The 17,418-nt window shown below is 34.9% G+C and overlaps 2 protein-coding genes across 4 annotated transcripts; one reads left to right on the forward strand and one right to left on the reverse strand.

Moving 5' to 3' along the window:
- The first annotated feature begins 212 nt into the window (after positions 1–212).
- LOC18440675 (protein PHR1-LIKE 3) lies at positions 213–5,304 on the forward strand. Of its 2 annotated transcripts, none has more exons than XM_011627421.3 (6): positions 213–565; positions 947–1,023; positions 2,200–2,260; positions 2,849–2,948; positions 4,482–4,551; positions 4,654–5,304. In XM_011627421.3, the coding sequence occupies exons 1-6, from the start codon at positions 403–405 to the stop codon at positions 5,023–5,025; spliced, it is 843 nt and encodes a 280-aa protein (XP_011625723.1). In that variant the 5' UTR covers positions 213–402; the 3' UTR covers positions 5,026–5,304. The 2 variants fall into 2 exon arrangements, with proteins under 2 accessions (XP_011625723.1, XP_006850876.1); XM_006850813.4 differs by having other exon boundaries at positions 2,852–2,948.
- Positions 4,303–16,393, reverse strand: LOC18440674 (Pyridoxamine 5'-phosphate oxidase family protein). Of its 2 annotated transcripts, XM_020671306.2 has the most exons (10): positions 15,657–16,393; positions 9,781–9,969; positions 9,427–9,529; positions 9,206–9,285; positions 9,003–9,080; positions 8,776–8,867; positions 8,092–8,203; positions 7,441–7,566; positions 6,802–6,892; positions 4,303–5,019 (listed from the first exon to the last, which is right to left on the reverse strand). In XM_020671306.2, exons 1-10 carry the CDS (start codon positions 16,020–16,022, stop codon positions 5,000–5,002), a joined length of 1,257 nt encoding a protein of 418 aa, XP_020526965.1. In that variant the 5' UTR covers positions 16,023–16,393; the 3' UTR covers positions 4,303–4,999. The 2 variants fall into 2 exon arrangements, with proteins under 2 accessions (XP_020526965.1, XP_006850875.1); XM_006850812.4 differs by lacking the exon at positions 4,303–5,019 and having other exon boundaries at positions 6,694–6,892.
- Positions 16,394–17,418: the final 1,025 nt, after the last annotated feature.

The following is a 17,418-nucleotide window of genomic DNA, read 5'->3' on the forward strand; positions in this document are numbered from 1 at the left end:
AAAAAAAATTGTTGGCCTTTTCTTTTCTTTTTTTTTTAATTGAGGTCTAGGTGTCTAAGATTCCAATGTGAAAGTAACTCAGAATTTTTCTTTGATAAAAACAAAAGATAGAGAGAGAGAAAAGAGCATGGGAGAGAAAAGAAAAAGATGGACAAATATGCCCTCAGTTGTATGTTTGCTGGAGTTGCACTAGCATAAAGAGAGGGAGGTCCATGAAGGCCCAAGTGACAAGTCTTGTTGTTGAAGCTCTAGAGAGAGAAAGAAGTCTTGTTGCAGAAGCCAGCAAGAGACAAGTGTGGGTTAGAGAGAAAGAAGTCTTGTTGCAGAAGCCTTGTTGTGTTGGTTAGAGAGAGAGAGAGAGAGATTCATGTTTATGCATGAGGGGGGGTCAAAAAGCCGATCATGGATTCTGAAGCGAATGGATCGTTCAGGCAGATAGACGGTCAGGATTCTTCGGATTCATCACGGCTTATCCTGTCCGCCGATCCCAAGCCCAGGCTGAGATGGACGGCTGAGCTTCACCAGCGCTTTGTCGATGCAGTAACCCAGCTTGGGGGACCAGAGAGTATGGGAACAAAATGAAAAAATAAAAAACACAATGTTTTTTTTTTCTAGTTATCAGTCTTTTCTTTTCTTTTTTGTAATTCACAATTTGCATCAGCATGGATCGAATTTCTTTAAAAAAAACAACTTTTGTTTATCAATTAGTAAACAGCTATTCAGAATTGTACTGTTCCTTGAATCCTTTTTCTCTTCAGTTTTCACTTCTTATTGACTTTCAATTAAATAAATATTTCTGAGGAAATGTTTCGTTTAATTATACTTGCTAGCTTTGGGGTGGAATTGATTTTTTCATTTCTTAATTCTATTAATCTGACTATTTTAAAAGTACAATATTTTCTCATTTTTCCAGTTTTTTTATTTTTTTATTTTTTTGTTTTGGCAGAAGCTACTCCAAAATCAGTGATGAGGATTATGGATGTGAAAGGCCTCACTCTCTACCACCTCAAGAGTCATTTACAGGTAAGTTTTATTTTTTACTTGATAATTAACGTGGAAATTTTAATGGGTTAAAGGGACCCATTTTGGTGAAACTTGAATAATCATCGTCAAATTTTAGATTCTGGATTTTTAGTACTGGAAAAAAAAAATATTAATTACCCCATGAAAATATGGAACTTTGGGTTGTTCGATAGAAAAGTTCACTGAAACAGAAAGGGCCCAAATTCTAATGGTAGTAATCATTTCATATTTTAGTTTATTTTTCTAGTTTTATGGAAAATTTGATGGTTAAATATTTAATTCCGAGGAAACTGGAGGGCTCTTCTGCGTATTAAAATGGGCAAGCTTTCTATGCTTGCCCTACAAGCATATTAAAATGGGCAAGCTTTCTATGTTTGCCCAACAAGCATATTAAATTGGGCAAGGTTTCTATGATTCCACTACAGCATAAAGTTTATATACTACCCCTTATCCAGTTGTTCATTCTGGATAAGATTGCCCCAATCACAATTTTACGTCTCTACGTTATTTTATTTTTAATTTTTTTCTATAAGTTATTCTGAAACCAAATTTTGGATGCCCAATCCTCTATTAAACTTGCACTAGCAAAAACTATAAAAACAATATTTTCAATAAAATAAAATGATCAAAATGCCTTTGAAAGTTTCAAAAGGTATTTTAGCCATTATATTTTATAAAAAATTTATTTTTAATAATTTTTATAGGTGTGCCCTAACGAAAAGATGGCACGTACCAAATTTCATATTCATATAATTTGTATAAAAAAAACTAAAAATAAAATATTTTGAGATGTTGGATCTAAGATCAAACGGTGAGTGGCTCTATTGATCAAAATTAGACGACTAGATGGTAAGGGAAGCATAGATATAGGAAAAATATAGAAACCTTTCCCTATTAAATTGATAATGTGGGTGTAATTTAGCCATTTGTGACTAGGCATATTTTTGTCATTAACATTTGTAACATTTAGCAAAAAAAATAATTTTTTGTGGATAATGTGTATCTTTACTATTAATAGTTTCCTACTCATCAGAAACTATTCATAAAGCTTATAGCATGAAGCACTCAATTTTATAGGCAATAAAACATTTAATTTTCAAAGCATTTGCTATTTATTTCTTTTGTTTAATAGATGTTTTTTTTCTTTTTTGGTTTTTCTTGTTTGTGGATTATTAGAAATACAGGCTGGGAAAGCAAACTCAAAGGGAGGCCGTCATCAATTCAAATGGCAGAGATGGTGGGTAGTTAGTTTTAGCCATGGCTCTTTTTGTTTTTCTTTTTTCTTCAACATAAAAAGCTCATGTGAAAAGAATGAGTTCACTGTATTTTGAATTTTACACTAAAAATCCTATTTTTTAAGAGCCTATAGTGTATTTTAGATTTAGATTTTTTATTTTATTGGATTAATCTCAAATTGGATTGGCTATAGTTCTCACCATAGCGCACCTATAAAAAATATAAAAAAGCAACTTAATATAAAAAAATAACTCAAACACCCTCACAAGAGTTAGGTATGTTTTGTTAATTTTATTTCTTTCAAATATTATGAGGGTTAAAACTTAAAAGTATGGACTCAATAAATTCAAGCTCAAGATGTATAAAAATAAATAAAATTGAGATAAGCTTTATGGTTTGGGGCTTTGAATATAAGAGTCTATTTTAAATTCAAAAAATAAAATATTTTTTTATCTAAATTTCTATAATGTATTTCATGTTTAATCAAGTGTTTCTTTTTGCTTATGTTCCACAGAAAAAAAAAAAGTGCTTTTTTTTGGCTTTTCTCTAATAAATTAATTGCCTGGCCTGGCCTGGCCTTTTATTGTAGCAGTGTCCCTTGAAGAAGTAACTACAGTTTCTGATTCATCAATTTGCCTGGGATCGGAAAACCGACCTACGGACACCTGCAGCCCCACCATGGTGACAGAGTAAGTAAACCCTAAACCATGGTTTCTTATAGGGGCCGTTTTGGTCAAAAGGGCATTTTGGTTATTTCAGAATATTGGCCACCCTAAACCATGAGTCCTTATAAGGGTAGATTGGTCATAAGGGCATATTACTCATTTCAAAATACGTTCCCATAAACAAGCGGAAGCATGTGTCCTACAAGTGAAGTGGTGCGCCACGATGGGATTCGGTGCGTAAATGCGTGCACCCAAAAAACAAGGGTGAATTAGCCTTGTTTGGTTTTTTGGGAGATTTGAACCTAAACTGGACTGAAGGGTGACTCTCAAGGCTATTATACTTTCCTGTTTCTGTCTAGACTTGAAAGGAATGATGGTACGCTATGGAGTATTATATCACTCCATGGCATAATAAGCATTCTTGCCATTTTATAAGAGATAAAGTTATCTTTTTTGGGCCCAACAAAGTATGGGTAGTTTAGTCCTTCTGATCACTATGAACTCTTACCAACAACAAAGGGCATTCAATCAAGGAAAGGAAAAAGTTTATATAAAGTTGATACATAGGATTAAGGTGCACCTCAAAAGTCATTGGAAAAAGGTTGTTTTGATGTTAAAAAAACATTCAATTGATCATCTTGATATCGAGATGTATATATATACAGTAAAAAAAAAGATTTTCAGTTCTTAAAAATAATACATCTTACAACACATTATCTGGACCGTTCATTTTAAAGATTTTTATATGCATCTTCTTGATTTGAACTAATTTTTTAGTTTAAAAATTTTATAACTGGAGATAAAAATAGATTAACACACAATCCTAGAAATTTTGAACATCAAAATCACATCTCATGACATAGTTTGGAGATGCACCTTAATTTGATTGTCTAAAGTTGCACAACCCGCACCTTTTAATCGATAAGCATGCTTATTTTCCTTCCGTGGGAGCTTACTGTATGTTTGCTTTCATGGGCTAAGCTAATCATGATAATTTTTCCAATTTGACATTTCAGTTTCCGCCTTCAGTTTTCAGAAGACAAAACTTGGATATTGAGTTTCTGAACCCATAGGTTATACCATTCAAAAGTTGGACGGTCTTTATTCAATCTCACATTTTTCAATTTTATCGGGCATTGCACATCGCATACTTCTTCAACTGGTGCTTTGGCAAGACTGGCTAACAATCATTGGGGCTTTGCTCGGCTTCAAGATCTTAAATTATTATTTTTTATTAGTTAGTATTTGAAGAAATTACATCTCCAAAATTTAGAGGCCTTAGAATAAATCAAAGGACAAAAAAGAGTCCCCACAAATTCTTAAAACATCTCAAACTCATGTACCTGCATATTCAACATCTACACATGCCTCCACAAGGTTTTCAAAATCAATAAACTTTATTGTCAAAAAGATGAATAATTATTATGTCTAGGACATAATTTTTCAACAACGTTTTCTACTTGCCAAAAAAGCAATACTGATGTAATATCTCTTTTGACTTGTTTTCTTACTTTTTGAGAGACTTTCACTCATTCATTTATTTTGCATGTCTCACAGCACCCTGCAAATTTCAGAAGCTCTGAGACTGCAAATTGAGGTGCAGAAAAGTCTCCATGAGCAACTTGAGGTAATCAAAACTACTAATATTTTTTGAGAGAGAGAGAGAGAGAGAGAGAGAGAGAGAGAGAGAGAGAGAGAGTGCGAATTTGACTTGTGTGTTTCTGTCTAGGTGCAAAGGCATTTGCAAATGAGGATAGAAGCACAGGGAAAATACTTGCAATCAATTTTGGAGAAGGCAAGGGAAACACTTGCAAGGCATCACATGGGTTCGGCCGGGATAGAAGAAACACGAAGAGAGTTGTCAGAATTATCGGCAAAAGTGTCGGACGGTTGCCGGAATCCAGCAACTTTCTCCCTCATTGGACACCAAGGGCTCACTGGATCTCAAGCCAAATGTGAAGTGTTAGAGAGGTTAAAAAAGAAGCCAATGGCCCCAGTTTTGGACTTAAACTCCAATCTTGAGCCCTCGAATGAAGATTTTGGTAGCGGGGGCTGCCGGAAAAAGGAGTTCGATCTCAATGGCTTCGAATTGGGACTGTAACATAAATATGAAGAAATTAGAAAGAAGCCGGCATTTTATAAATATTTACCCTTGAGGGCATGTTGGTCAAATGCATGCGGTCCTAAAACCTGACCATGGGAAAAAAGATATAGGATGCATGGAATCAATACTTCGGTCTTTGCACATGCCCACCTAGAGAGAGAGCAATAAAAGAAGTGCAACAAATATTAGAGAAAAGCTTGGTTTCTTTTTTTCGATGCCCTGTTCATACGGACAATATTATACAAATGCAGATACACTTGCATGCTTTCTAGACAAGGGATTTAGCTTGAAAGTTAAATATGCATTCAAATTTAAGAAGAGTATTTTGATTAGACTGCAATAGACCATAACCCCATAAGGGTCAAACCCAACCAAGACCACCTCATATACATATAGAGCATCTTAAAAAGTACAAAAATTATTTCGGGGTTATCTATCAAAACTAATTATCTTATCAAGACTATTTATCTTTTGTACATGAATGTCACAATCATTTTCACTCATTAAATGTCAAATTGGATGGTTTGGAATATGCCTCGAAGTTCAATAATTCTTTTTTAGAACTTTGTGTCTATTCAATGACACTCTTATATTCACTCATTTTGAAATTTAAAGGACAAAAAAAATTGTAACCCTTATATACAAAGGATAAATAACCTCCTTGTAGACAATCTCAATTATTTCATGCAATCCGACTGAAGCAAATGGACAGTGTGCTATTGCTTAGTATAGTCTTTATTCTTTCAAATTTAAAATAAGTATTATCTAAGGCTGCAATTTTAGTACAACTATATTTCATATCTCACTGGATAATGAAGTTAATCTATAAACGATCATCTCAACCTTGACAATCACTGATTAAACAAAAATGTATTTCAAGCCCTAAAAATACTCCTTGTAATGTATTTCTCAAACCGTCCACAAATCAGCACCATTGTTAAGTCCTCAAATTACCAAGTTAGGGCATCAAATGGATAGGCAAGCCATCACAAGGTTTTCATGCACCAAAAGTGCTCGGTAGGGGTTCTGATATGAGGCGCCACTAAATTTTATTCATAAAAACTGCGGCCCTAAGAAAATCCCATCCTAAAATTTGAAGTATTCCGAAGGTGCTCTTCCAAATGCAGTATCTCAAGTCCCAAACATGCCATCATCATCCAGAGTGTGCGTGCACAGAGAGAGAGAGAGAGAGTACATGTGTTTGTAGAGAAAGACGTGTGCATATATATATATATATATATATATATATATATATATATATATATATATATATAGAGAGAGAGAGAGAGAGAGAGAGAGAGAGATCGAGATCTTATCTGCCCAGAGAGAGAGAAGGGGGACAGGGCAATCATGGATGATTGGAGAGGCAAGGAATACAATCTCAACATGGAAAATGCAATCATGGATGATTGGAGAGGCAAGGAATACAATCTCAACATGGAAAATGTAGAGACAGTAAAATTACGCCACTGTGACTAACATTCCTCTCACATACAGCCATCTGATTCCATTCCAAAAAACTGAAGAAAAAACTTGGAAGTTGGGAGAATGCTACGACATATATATATATATATATATATATATATATATATATATATATATATATATATATATATATATATATATATATATATCGAAATAGATAATCTTGTAAGGTCATAATCCTAAGAAATGAAAACTAGCTCATTTAGTGGGGTGTTGTGATGTTAAAAATAGTTGTAGATTACACAATACATTAATGTTAAGTTTTCTTATGCAACTTTGGGCGCGTACCCTTGTCCACTAATTTCTGAAGAGCAGCTTTAGCTTCTTCCAAGGTCTCAATTCCCTGTCCAGCTTCAAATGATAGCCTCTGTATGTTAAACTGCATGCGAAAATAGAAACTTCATAATTAATTAATGGGAGGAAAATAGCCAAATGGCAAAATCAGAACAAAATGCAGGGAAGCAAAATCTAATTTGGATCAGTGCTAAAACTGATTCACCATCAATTGGCAAGAAGTATGAATCTAAGCAGAGGAACATCTATCAGCTAGAGGCGCAGCCAAATCTTGACTCTTCATCTCTTTGTTCTCAAGGAAAATTGAACTGGCTTTTCCTCCAAGACAACTATTTCATATACATTATACAGAACAACATTTTGATTTTTCTCCCAAAGTAGAAGAGCATTTAGGTCATTTACAGAATGCAGTGCAGAGTCTGCAGACTACAATTGCAAATCACTCACTCTTTTTCAAACCAGAATAGCAAATGATTGTTTTTAGTAGAAAATACTTTGATTATATTATATTCCAAAGTAGAAGAGCATTTTGGTCAATTTTCTGAATCAGAGTAGGCAGGTCCAAATGACTCACTACGAAAAGCAAGTAACTACAAAGGGAAAGACAAGTTATAAAGGAAAAGAAGGAAGCACCTGTGCACCCTGGCGTACACGAATATCAGTGCCTTTACTGTCAATGGAGATGAGAGCAGCATCATCTATTTCCGCTTCTGATGAGAGGAGTTCCTTTAAAGGCTTCGAGAACATTGCATTGAGTTCCTGGATACAAATTAAAAGCTTCAACAAAACCCCTTAATGTGAACAATAGACTAAACAAGGAGCAAGTCACGACAGCAACCCGTGACACCAACCACCCCCACCCTCCCCCCCGCCCCAACAAACAAAAGAAACAAAAAAACCGAGTGCGCACTCTCTCTGCCCAGCAGAAGGGAGTATCAGCCTTTGACTACTGGGCATTAATTTAGGAAAGTTTATCAAAACACACCTAAAACATCAACTATTTAACATTTCATCCATTATCAAAATACGCCTAAAATATCAAGTATCAACTATTCTAACACATGATCACGTGTTTTTAAAAGTTTTTTCGAAATTAAATTAAAAGAAATTGGTGAGATGTTTAATAATTAATCTCTGGAGCATTTTCTTCGAAAATTTCCCTTCAGTTTAAGAGGTCTGTGAAGTTTGCACCATTATATCCCTATACTACTCCATGAAACTAACCGCAAATTTAATGGTTAGAAAAGCATGACGTCAAGCAGATCTGAGCTTATGAAAATGTACCTTAAGGTTTTGTTCACCTCCATCAACAGCTATCTTATCAGGCTTCAGGTTTTCATATTCCTTCACATCAACCCATGCCACAGTGCCAAAACCACCGATAAAGTATATGTCACTGCTTGGATAGAAATTTTGAGAAAAGATGAGAGCAAATATTTTCCATTAAATAATAACAAAGTTTAATGCTCAAAATTCATTAAAAAACAATGGTATATGGTTTCACCAAAGACAAATGGCAATCGTGCTTAGAAAAGACATGCTATTTGTTTCCCAAACCATTACTTCACAGATTCTTTTACTTTAATTTGCAAGGACCAAGCTTCTTGAGTTGAAATCTCCAAGTGATGACTAGCTAATAGACATAATTCCTTCAAATGATGCAAGGACAAGACTATAAACATTAGTTGAATAGTGAGACAATGTGACAATAGCACAACAGGGTCAATGTTTAAATGCTAATAGTAGCCAACCCCAATTAATTGAGAAAAGGCTAAAATGATGATGATATGCTACTGGTAGGAAGGGAGGGTGAGGCATTATGTTGAAGCATCTGCCCCCCAACCCATTCGCGGGACAATGCAAATGTTATTTATGTTTTTTAAATGAATAAATAAATAGCTCTAGAAAAGCACTATGTACAAACTATAAATGAGGACAGATCAAAATGCTGTTAAGTAAAGGACTAACCTGATATGTTGCATTCTGTAATAATAGAAATTGCCCCACTGTTGTGATGCCCCTTGTTGATGTTTTGTGACATAATGCTTGTGAGCCCATTCCTGGCAATATGAAGAAGTATCGATAATATACCACTGATTAACTCCTCCAATGTACAAAATCTAACACAACTGCAGTTTTTAACTTGTAAATCAATCATAGGCAAAGTATATAACATAAGAGAACAGAAAGAGCACCTGTTTATCATCAGGAAGTGGATAAATATCACCAAAAATAGTCACCCGTGCATTTGAAAGTCCACTCCACCCAGGTATCTATGATTGAAACCAGCAGTCAACATAGTAAGATCAGATCATGAACAGAACCTCTATCCTTACATGGATTTTTACTTCTGTCCATAGATGACCGTATCATACTAGAGGCAATGACATAAAATTACCTGTACAACAAGTGTACATCTTGAATCAGCCAACAAATTCCTCGTGTGGATGGCCAAGGGAGAAAATGAAAAGATCGGATCTACATCAACCACAACAATCAAATGTTAATAGGCTAAGGAGAAGCATCCTCCATTTTCATGAATTACGGACTGTAGAGTTCTCTTTTGCAAATAAACAACCACTTCAGCAAAAAAGAAAATGTTAGCAATAACAAACTTACGGCCCATTGAATCGGTCGCAAAATCTACCAAAGAACCAAAAGGGTACCCCTTCCGACGATGATGCATTCGGGACATCATAGTACATAAATGAGCAAATCTGGCCTTGAATGACCAAAACAAGCAAATAATGAAGGTAAAATCAGTAGAAGAATAACAGCCAGTAAAATATATAAGATAATAAGAAAACATAACCACTTCTTCCCTTGCAACACACCAATGTGCTTAAATTTAAGTAAGTAAAATGCCAAAGAAACACAGCCACATGCAAGAAGGGATACAAGGTAATGATTCAAGTTGTGTGCGTTACAAGAGAGATAAAGAAGGAATCAAACAACCCAAAGAGCCAACTTCACCTGCTCCATTAGATTCCGCACAGCTAAAGCAGGTCGAGGTAACCCATGAGCCGAAGTTGCACTTTGCACACCACCTGAAATTGGAGTTCTGAAAAGTCCAGTCCTAGAGCCTCCAGTAGATCCCCCCAAAATGGGCAGTGGATTTCCATCCTCACCCCTTTCAGCGCTTTCCCCATAGCTTAAGTTACTCTTCAACATATCAAAAGAAAATAAAAACATTAATCACAAACACCAAAAGCGAACGGATAAAACATGATTAATGGGTGCAGTAGAAAATGGTCAAAAAACAGTTAAAGTGCTTCAAAACCAATGTATAACCTCAAAATTTAGGCAATATGTAGCTAGGTTTGTTTTCACTTGTTCAAATTTCTGTGTTTGGTACAAGTGATCATTTGCCCCTGATCGGCCACTCCAAAATCTATCCGGATCTGTGAATCGGCGATCCGGATCCGGAATCCCCCGAATCGATTGGATTGAGCTTTAAAAAAAATCCAGAAAATTTATTGAAATTCATTATAAATGTTACCTTTAAGAATCCAATAAGAAATGAGGGTACTACATTATTAACTTTCATTTTTTTCATCAATTTGTGAATATTGAGATGTTCTTTCCCTATATAAACTCATGTTAACCATTAAATTTACATCACGTAAAAGAAAAATCATAGAATTATCGTGGATAAAGTATATAATTATACATGGACTACAACAAAGAGTAGACTAAATCGATGAAAAAATGACCACTAAAATCTCGAATTGGCGGAAAATCCTAATCCGCTAAAAAAAACCCAAATTATTACAACCTAACTAGCTATAATCCAAAATTATTACAACCTAACTAACTATAATATTATATACTGAAATTAGAAGTTTTGGTTTACATTTTATAATTATTTTATTATACAAATAATAACAAATCCAAAATATTTTATAATATTATCTAATTTAAAATGTATTATTGACAACTGTAAAAAAAATAGTACAATAAATGATTTATAATGTAAAAATTAATAAATAAAATAAAAGATTTGAATATCAATGTAGAAATTATTAAAATGCGTACCAGTTTTTGAAATAACACTTTAAATTTTCAAAAATTTAAATTTTTAGGTTTCTAGAATAAATTTAGTAAAAGAGATTGTTAGTAGAAAGAGAGAGATTTCAAATAGAATAAACTTTTTCTTTTTCATTTTTTTTATGCCTTTTATATTATTGACAACAAAAATAATTTATAGCGCTTGGGACAACAAGGAAGAAATTACAACAAAAGAAATACATAGCGCCCAAGGCAAGAGGATTCGACCTTGGGACGTCAAGGAAGAAATTGGACATGATAACCGTCAACGCCACCTCGCCGCATGTGATATCAAGTTTCCTATTAATAGTACATATTCAAATTCGGTCTTCATTTAACGATGTTTGTGGGAATTATCCCACATCGAAGGATCGGTATTGAACTTTCCTCTATAAATAACAATGTAATAACGTGTAAAGTACACGCGTGAAGCTGCTGAAGCAACCCAACGTGTGAGATACTACGTGTGATCGTGACACCACGGGTGTGAAATTGTGCCACGTGTAGAACCGAATATTGGTGATGTCAGAACCGCTGGTTTATGATGTCATCGGGCTGTTCACTGTTCAGAACCACCCGGTTCTCTCTAGACACGGGCGGTTCCGTGTATTTTGCTGGAACCGGCATGGGGGCGTCGATTCCCGAGTTGAACCGGGCAAGTCTGGTTCAACTCGCCGACCCGGCTCGACTCGCCGACTTTTCAAACACTGACAAGGAGTAAGGAAGTTCAAATGTTGCCCTTCTTGTGAATGCATATGTGAATTAGTGGATCAGTTTACTCAAAGGAAAACAATAACAATTCCCAATCAAACAAAGCACAACATCCAATGTAGTACTGGGAGATGTTTTAACACAATTTGTGTAATACATAATAAATCGACCCCAGGTATTGTGCATAAGAATATATAAACATATCAATCCTCGAACTATTCTTGAAATATTCAAAACTAGTGGTGCAAAATTTAGGAATGGTGGATCAACATTTGTCTAATGCTCAGTCAACAATGGCTTACAGGTTAGTTTGTTTCAAGTATTTCTTTCTGTTATTTCATAAATTAATTGCAACTGGTGTCCTCTCTTTAATATTATTTGCATTCTTTGCTGAAATGTTAAGGCCTTGCATTTTTCCCATGGTATGCTGGTGTTTCAACACTTTCGACAACAGTTGCAGGCTCCATTCATTTAAGCTAGTCTCATGCGCCTTAAAGTTGCCTGGTGCCGCAGTTAAGTTCCTTGTTCATATGACGGACACCATTACCAGGTCTTATACTCTTGCCCACCTGCTCCATTTTTCATGAAGATTTTGATTTTTAGAATTACCTTCTTGGGGCCATTGGATCCTATTGGACCATACTTTGTAAACACATAATCCATTTTTATTCTTTTTGTTTTTATATAATTTGCATATAAGGTGCTAACTTGTTTACAATCCACGTGTCATACTATTTGTATGACTCATTTATCAAATTCAAGTATCAGGTGGATGCACTGTTGGGGAGCGGGAGCAGTTGGAAGTAAAACTATACTTTGCGATAACTTTCTGTTGTTGGACCATCTAAATTCATTGATCCACTGTGCCCCAATATTTATCCTTCGTGGAATGTCATATCTTTTGTTGATGCCATAAATGGTCTGCGGATGCTCCTTTATTCTTTCCTTTTTGCATTCTTTCTTCTACTTTCCAATTGCTTTTGGGAACATACACTGGGCAATGATATATTCTTTTGTTCCATTCCACAATGGGCCACTCTTGTGCTAAATTCAAATTGAACTTGTCATAGCCCAATTGACTTGGGTTATAGTCAAACCGAATCAGTAATCATCTCCTTGCTTCTGCAAATTACCACCTTGTCTTCTTCTCACACAAAATGACAAAATTAAGGAATTGAAACCCCTTTCCTAGAGATCATTAATGATATTCTCATTCTTGTTTTATAGAAATACTCCATGTTTTATACAAATACTCCATGGAAGCCTCTTTCTTCCAAAACTTTCCATTTACAATTGGGCCTCTATCTTATCTCAACTTTGTAGCCCATGCATTGATGACAATTACAGCATGTCTCAAGCTCCCTCATCACTTTATCTTCTCTTTTCCCTCTGTCTATGCAATCTTCATAGGAAACACCAGGAGATCCAACAGCATTGCATCCCAAACTATAGAAAAGGAAATAGAAAAAAGCCCTCACATTTTCTACCCAATGAATCGTTTATATTTTGATCTCTGTTCCTTGTTCTCTTCCCACTTAAGAGGATTTAATCCCTTATAGTGTTCATTAATATTATGTTTATTATGCTAGAACACGTATTGGTCTATGAAGGGTGATGACTTTAGACTTTCCCTTAACCTGTCCCATACCCAGGTAAAAAGGCTGGGTTGTGTTACGTAGGCAGCCAACGCAAAATTTTGCCAAAACATATCATGAATCTTAAATCTACGATATTTACTTGTGCTAGGGCGTTTCCCATAAACGACGCATTGTATGGCCTCACTGAAAGTATGGCATTTAATAGAGCAGACTGACGAACCAGGATCGTGTATCCAACCGCAAATAATTGGAAAAAAGCTATGATGATGATGATGATGATGATGATGAGTGTTTCAGAACCTGGATCCAAGGGGCAGATAGTCCACCCCACATCCGACTTGGATCGCCGGATCGGCAATTTATAAATTATTAAAAGATAGGGAAATTTATCCAAATACCCATAAGAGGATAAATATTTAACATTATACCCATATCTTTTGATTTAACTTCAAAATACCCATCAAAAAGACACATGATCGTGAGTTGGAATAGTTGCAATTTAGTAGAATTTTAAATAGTTCATCTCTTATAGATGTTTTGATAAATTTTCCTAAAAATAAAAAAATTAAAATAGGGGCTTATGGGTTTGAGATTTAACAGGACCAAAGAGAACACTAGAATAATCTTAAGAGAAGGGGACAAAAAATAGAATATCGGGTCCAGGACCGATACCTTCCCAGATCCTGCTTGGTCCCGACCTATTCCTGCTCCAGATCAGTGGTTTTAAAACATTGTTCAAAACAAATATATACGTAAATCATCGTGGTCTGCAAAATTATATATGAATAAACACAGTTTGCAAACTTTGCATTGCACACATGCGATTATACCGATCCTTAGACATGATCATGCATATGACTGAGTAATCCTAAAACATAAAAGTCAATCTACAAAATTAAAAAAATGCAATGAATTATACTTGCAACATTGAAGATTTGCCTGAAAATAACAATAATCATAAAAATAGCGAAGCAAGTATACCTCTCTTCAAACAACTCCAAATAATAAATGTATCTAGAGCATAGGAAAGTTGACATTTAAGGAAAACTTCACATTTTAGTTAAGTCAAACAAAAAGTATCATTGTTGTAAAGTATGGACTCAGATCGTGACCCACAAGGGTCTAGAGCAGTGTTCGCCAAATCTAAACGGAACGGTTAACCGGACATGGGCCCGGAAGAGGTTTAACCGGCCTAACCGGTAAACCGGCCGATTCAGCCATTCTAATTGGGTAAGTTTCAGGCGGTCTTAAAAGTGTTGAAAAAAAAAAAGACACAAAAAAAAATCTACTAAAATATGAAAAGCATATAAAGAATGATTAAAACCAAACACATTCAAATGAAGTTGAAAATTAATGGAAAAAAATAGATTTTAATGAATTGATTTTTGAATTAACGTGAGTATTAGTGACAAAAACAATTTTTAATCTTTACCACAATGTAAAAAATATTTAAAAATGTATTACAAACCAAATTTCTTATTTTTGGGAATTTATATACATTTTTTAAAAAAGAAATTTTAAATACCGTTGATCACCAAAACCGAAACCGGCCACTGGCCAATTCCGATCTAACCGGGCGGTTAGCAGTTAGATCGCCCGGTTTTTCTAACAATGGTCTAGAGCCAGAGCAGGCAACTCAACTCAGCCAAGTCCTTGAGAGACTCAGCTAAGTCTCTAAAAATGAAAAAAAAGTAAACATAAAACTTGGACACCAGGAGAAGTTCCCAAGGTTTTTCCTCCGCGAGTCTCAAATCGTTTGAATTTATACATAAATTGAAGAAAACAAAATAAAAATTAGCACAAAATAGACAAAGAGACACCATAAAACTCCCATGGCTATAACAAACTGATCTACTTATTCACTGAATGATGACAACACTTTTAACAGTAAAGTTATATAAGCATAAATGAAACAATCATGCCCATCTTCATCAATAACTCTTTGTATCAAATAAACTTGGGATTTAACAATGATGCTAATTGCACACGAAATTTAGCAGTACAAGCGCTACTGAATCGAAGCAATTGCTTTTCGATAAAGGGTAAACCATTATCGGCAAAAGGAATTGGACAAATCAACTTTAAATAAAAAAAAAAGTTGAATAAAGAAAAAAGACTCATAATGGAATAGACTGAATCACCCAGAAATCAGTTACAACCGGTATCTTATAAAATCTACCAAAAAAAATTACATCACAAAACTTATAACCTGAACGATTAGCTTACAACATCTTCCATCTAAGCATTTATAGCACCAAATACGATGACGGAAAAATAGTTTCATGCCAGTAATTTTAAAAACTTCAGAAATTTTATCATTTATCGGACCAGTGATATTATTCCCAAAAATATCGAAGTAAAACCCCCAAAAAAAAATGCATTACCACAAACAAATAAAGTAAAAGAGAAAAAGAAAAATATAAAAGCCAGGGAAAAAAAGTGCAAAATCGCTAAAGTTGAACTAGAAAACAGTGATCATGGCTTCCAACTTACATTAAAAACATGACTTTCTTCAGGCATAAGAGCATGACCGTTATCCAAAACCATCCCTTCCCCATCAGCAGCGCCATTCTCGTCAGATGAAGCTTTTGGACTAAACCGATAAACCCTCACCCTAAGCCTGTCCCTACTAACACTATGATCTGAACTTCCTTTCCTCGAGCTACTATTGATAGATGATAAAGCTTTCAGGCAAGCGGGTTCTGCACCATCAACCCTTCTTAGATCGATACAGTGATTCTCAGATAACTTAAAAGGACGGTTTTTATGCACATAAGTTCTGGAATTAGGGTTTTGTTGCAGAATTGCAGAGGTTTCAGATAATCTGGAAAGCAGTATTGATCTGGAGATAACCTCCATTGATTGGAAGACCAGGAGAATGAAAAATTTATCGGTAGAGAGAGAGATAGAGAGACTGGTTAATTACTTACAGAGAGAAAGGTTCTGCATTCGGGGTGATACACAGAAGAGTGAGAGGGGGGAGGACGAGGGAGATGATTCACGGGGATACTAACCTTTCCTAATTTCCAAATCAGGAAAACGTTTATGAGCCCTAAAAAATTAAATTATGGCTCATTAGAAGAGCTTATCTCAATGCCCAAAAAATCCGCAAATGCATCGGCTCCACCTAAATATGACATGTGGAAAAATAGATTTCAAATACTAAAAATATGGCATATTGTAATAAATTTGAAGGCATATTTGAAGCTTTAAAATATATGATTAGAGATAAAAATTAATTTTCAAGTCATATTAAGTACTTATAGTATCGAAACAACATGCTTTTAATATTATTTGAATGTGCTCCTTACTTTAATGCTTTATGGCCTCAGCCTTATGCAAAATACACCCATAAAAAAATTGAGTTTTTCTAGCTCTTGGATCTCACCCTTCAACAATTGGACACTTTTAATCGAGTCTCGAGGCAATATTAAAATGTTATTTTTTCAAGGCTTACAAATGCAATTAGCAATTTTTTTTATTGATAATAGTATGTGGATCAAGAACACTTAAAGAAAAAAAAAAGGTGCGGTTTGTACAAAACCGAGGCTTTAAACAATTAAAATAAAACACACTTTCAAATAGTGTTGAGAAATGTGTTTTCAATAGTGAAAATCTTGCTAATAGCTTTAAAATATATTTTTATATATAATTATAAAATTTAAAGTTTCAAAAATAATGTTGATCCAGTAGACTATGAAAACTTTAAAATTGACCGTCAAAAAATGCATTATAGGATGTACTGTTTTCAAAACTTGAAATCCATTATTTTTCTCATGTCCATTATCTTGAGGTCGAGATGATCAATTTTAAGATATTTGGACATCAAAACAACATCTTCTAATGAATTTTTGAAGTGCGCCCTAATTTGATTGAGAAAATTACATCCTCATAAATCCCATAAAAGCTCCTACATTAGGTTTTATTCGAGGTGGTAAATGGACAGTACGCTCCCTCCGGAATATAAAACCTTTTGGCTTCCATTATTTTACTTCCTCGCTGGAGGGCGGAGAGAGAGAAGGGGGAGGCCGAGGGGCATATTGTACGATGGTCCAAAGTGGATTATTAGTAGTGGGCCACCGTAATAATCATCCACCGTCCATTGTGGAGATGGACGGAAGAGACGTGCCCTTCCGGAATACTCAATGCACCATCACGAATCTTATGCAGGTATATACTGTCTATTGCATCTATGAGATTTTATTCTATCCAACCCTGAGGTTTTAAAAATCGAATGATGGGAACTAGGTAACTC

The sequence above is a fragment of the Amborella trichopoda genome, chromosome 1 (genome assembly GCF_054954075.1).
Source record: "Amborella trichopoda isolate Santa Cruz 75 chromosome 1, AtrichopodaSantaCruz75HAP2 v2.0, whole genome shotgun sequence".
In the NCBI taxonomy this organism is placed as follows: Eukaryota; Viridiplantae; Streptophyta; class Magnoliopsida; order Amborellales; family Amborellaceae; genus Amborella; species Amborella trichopoda.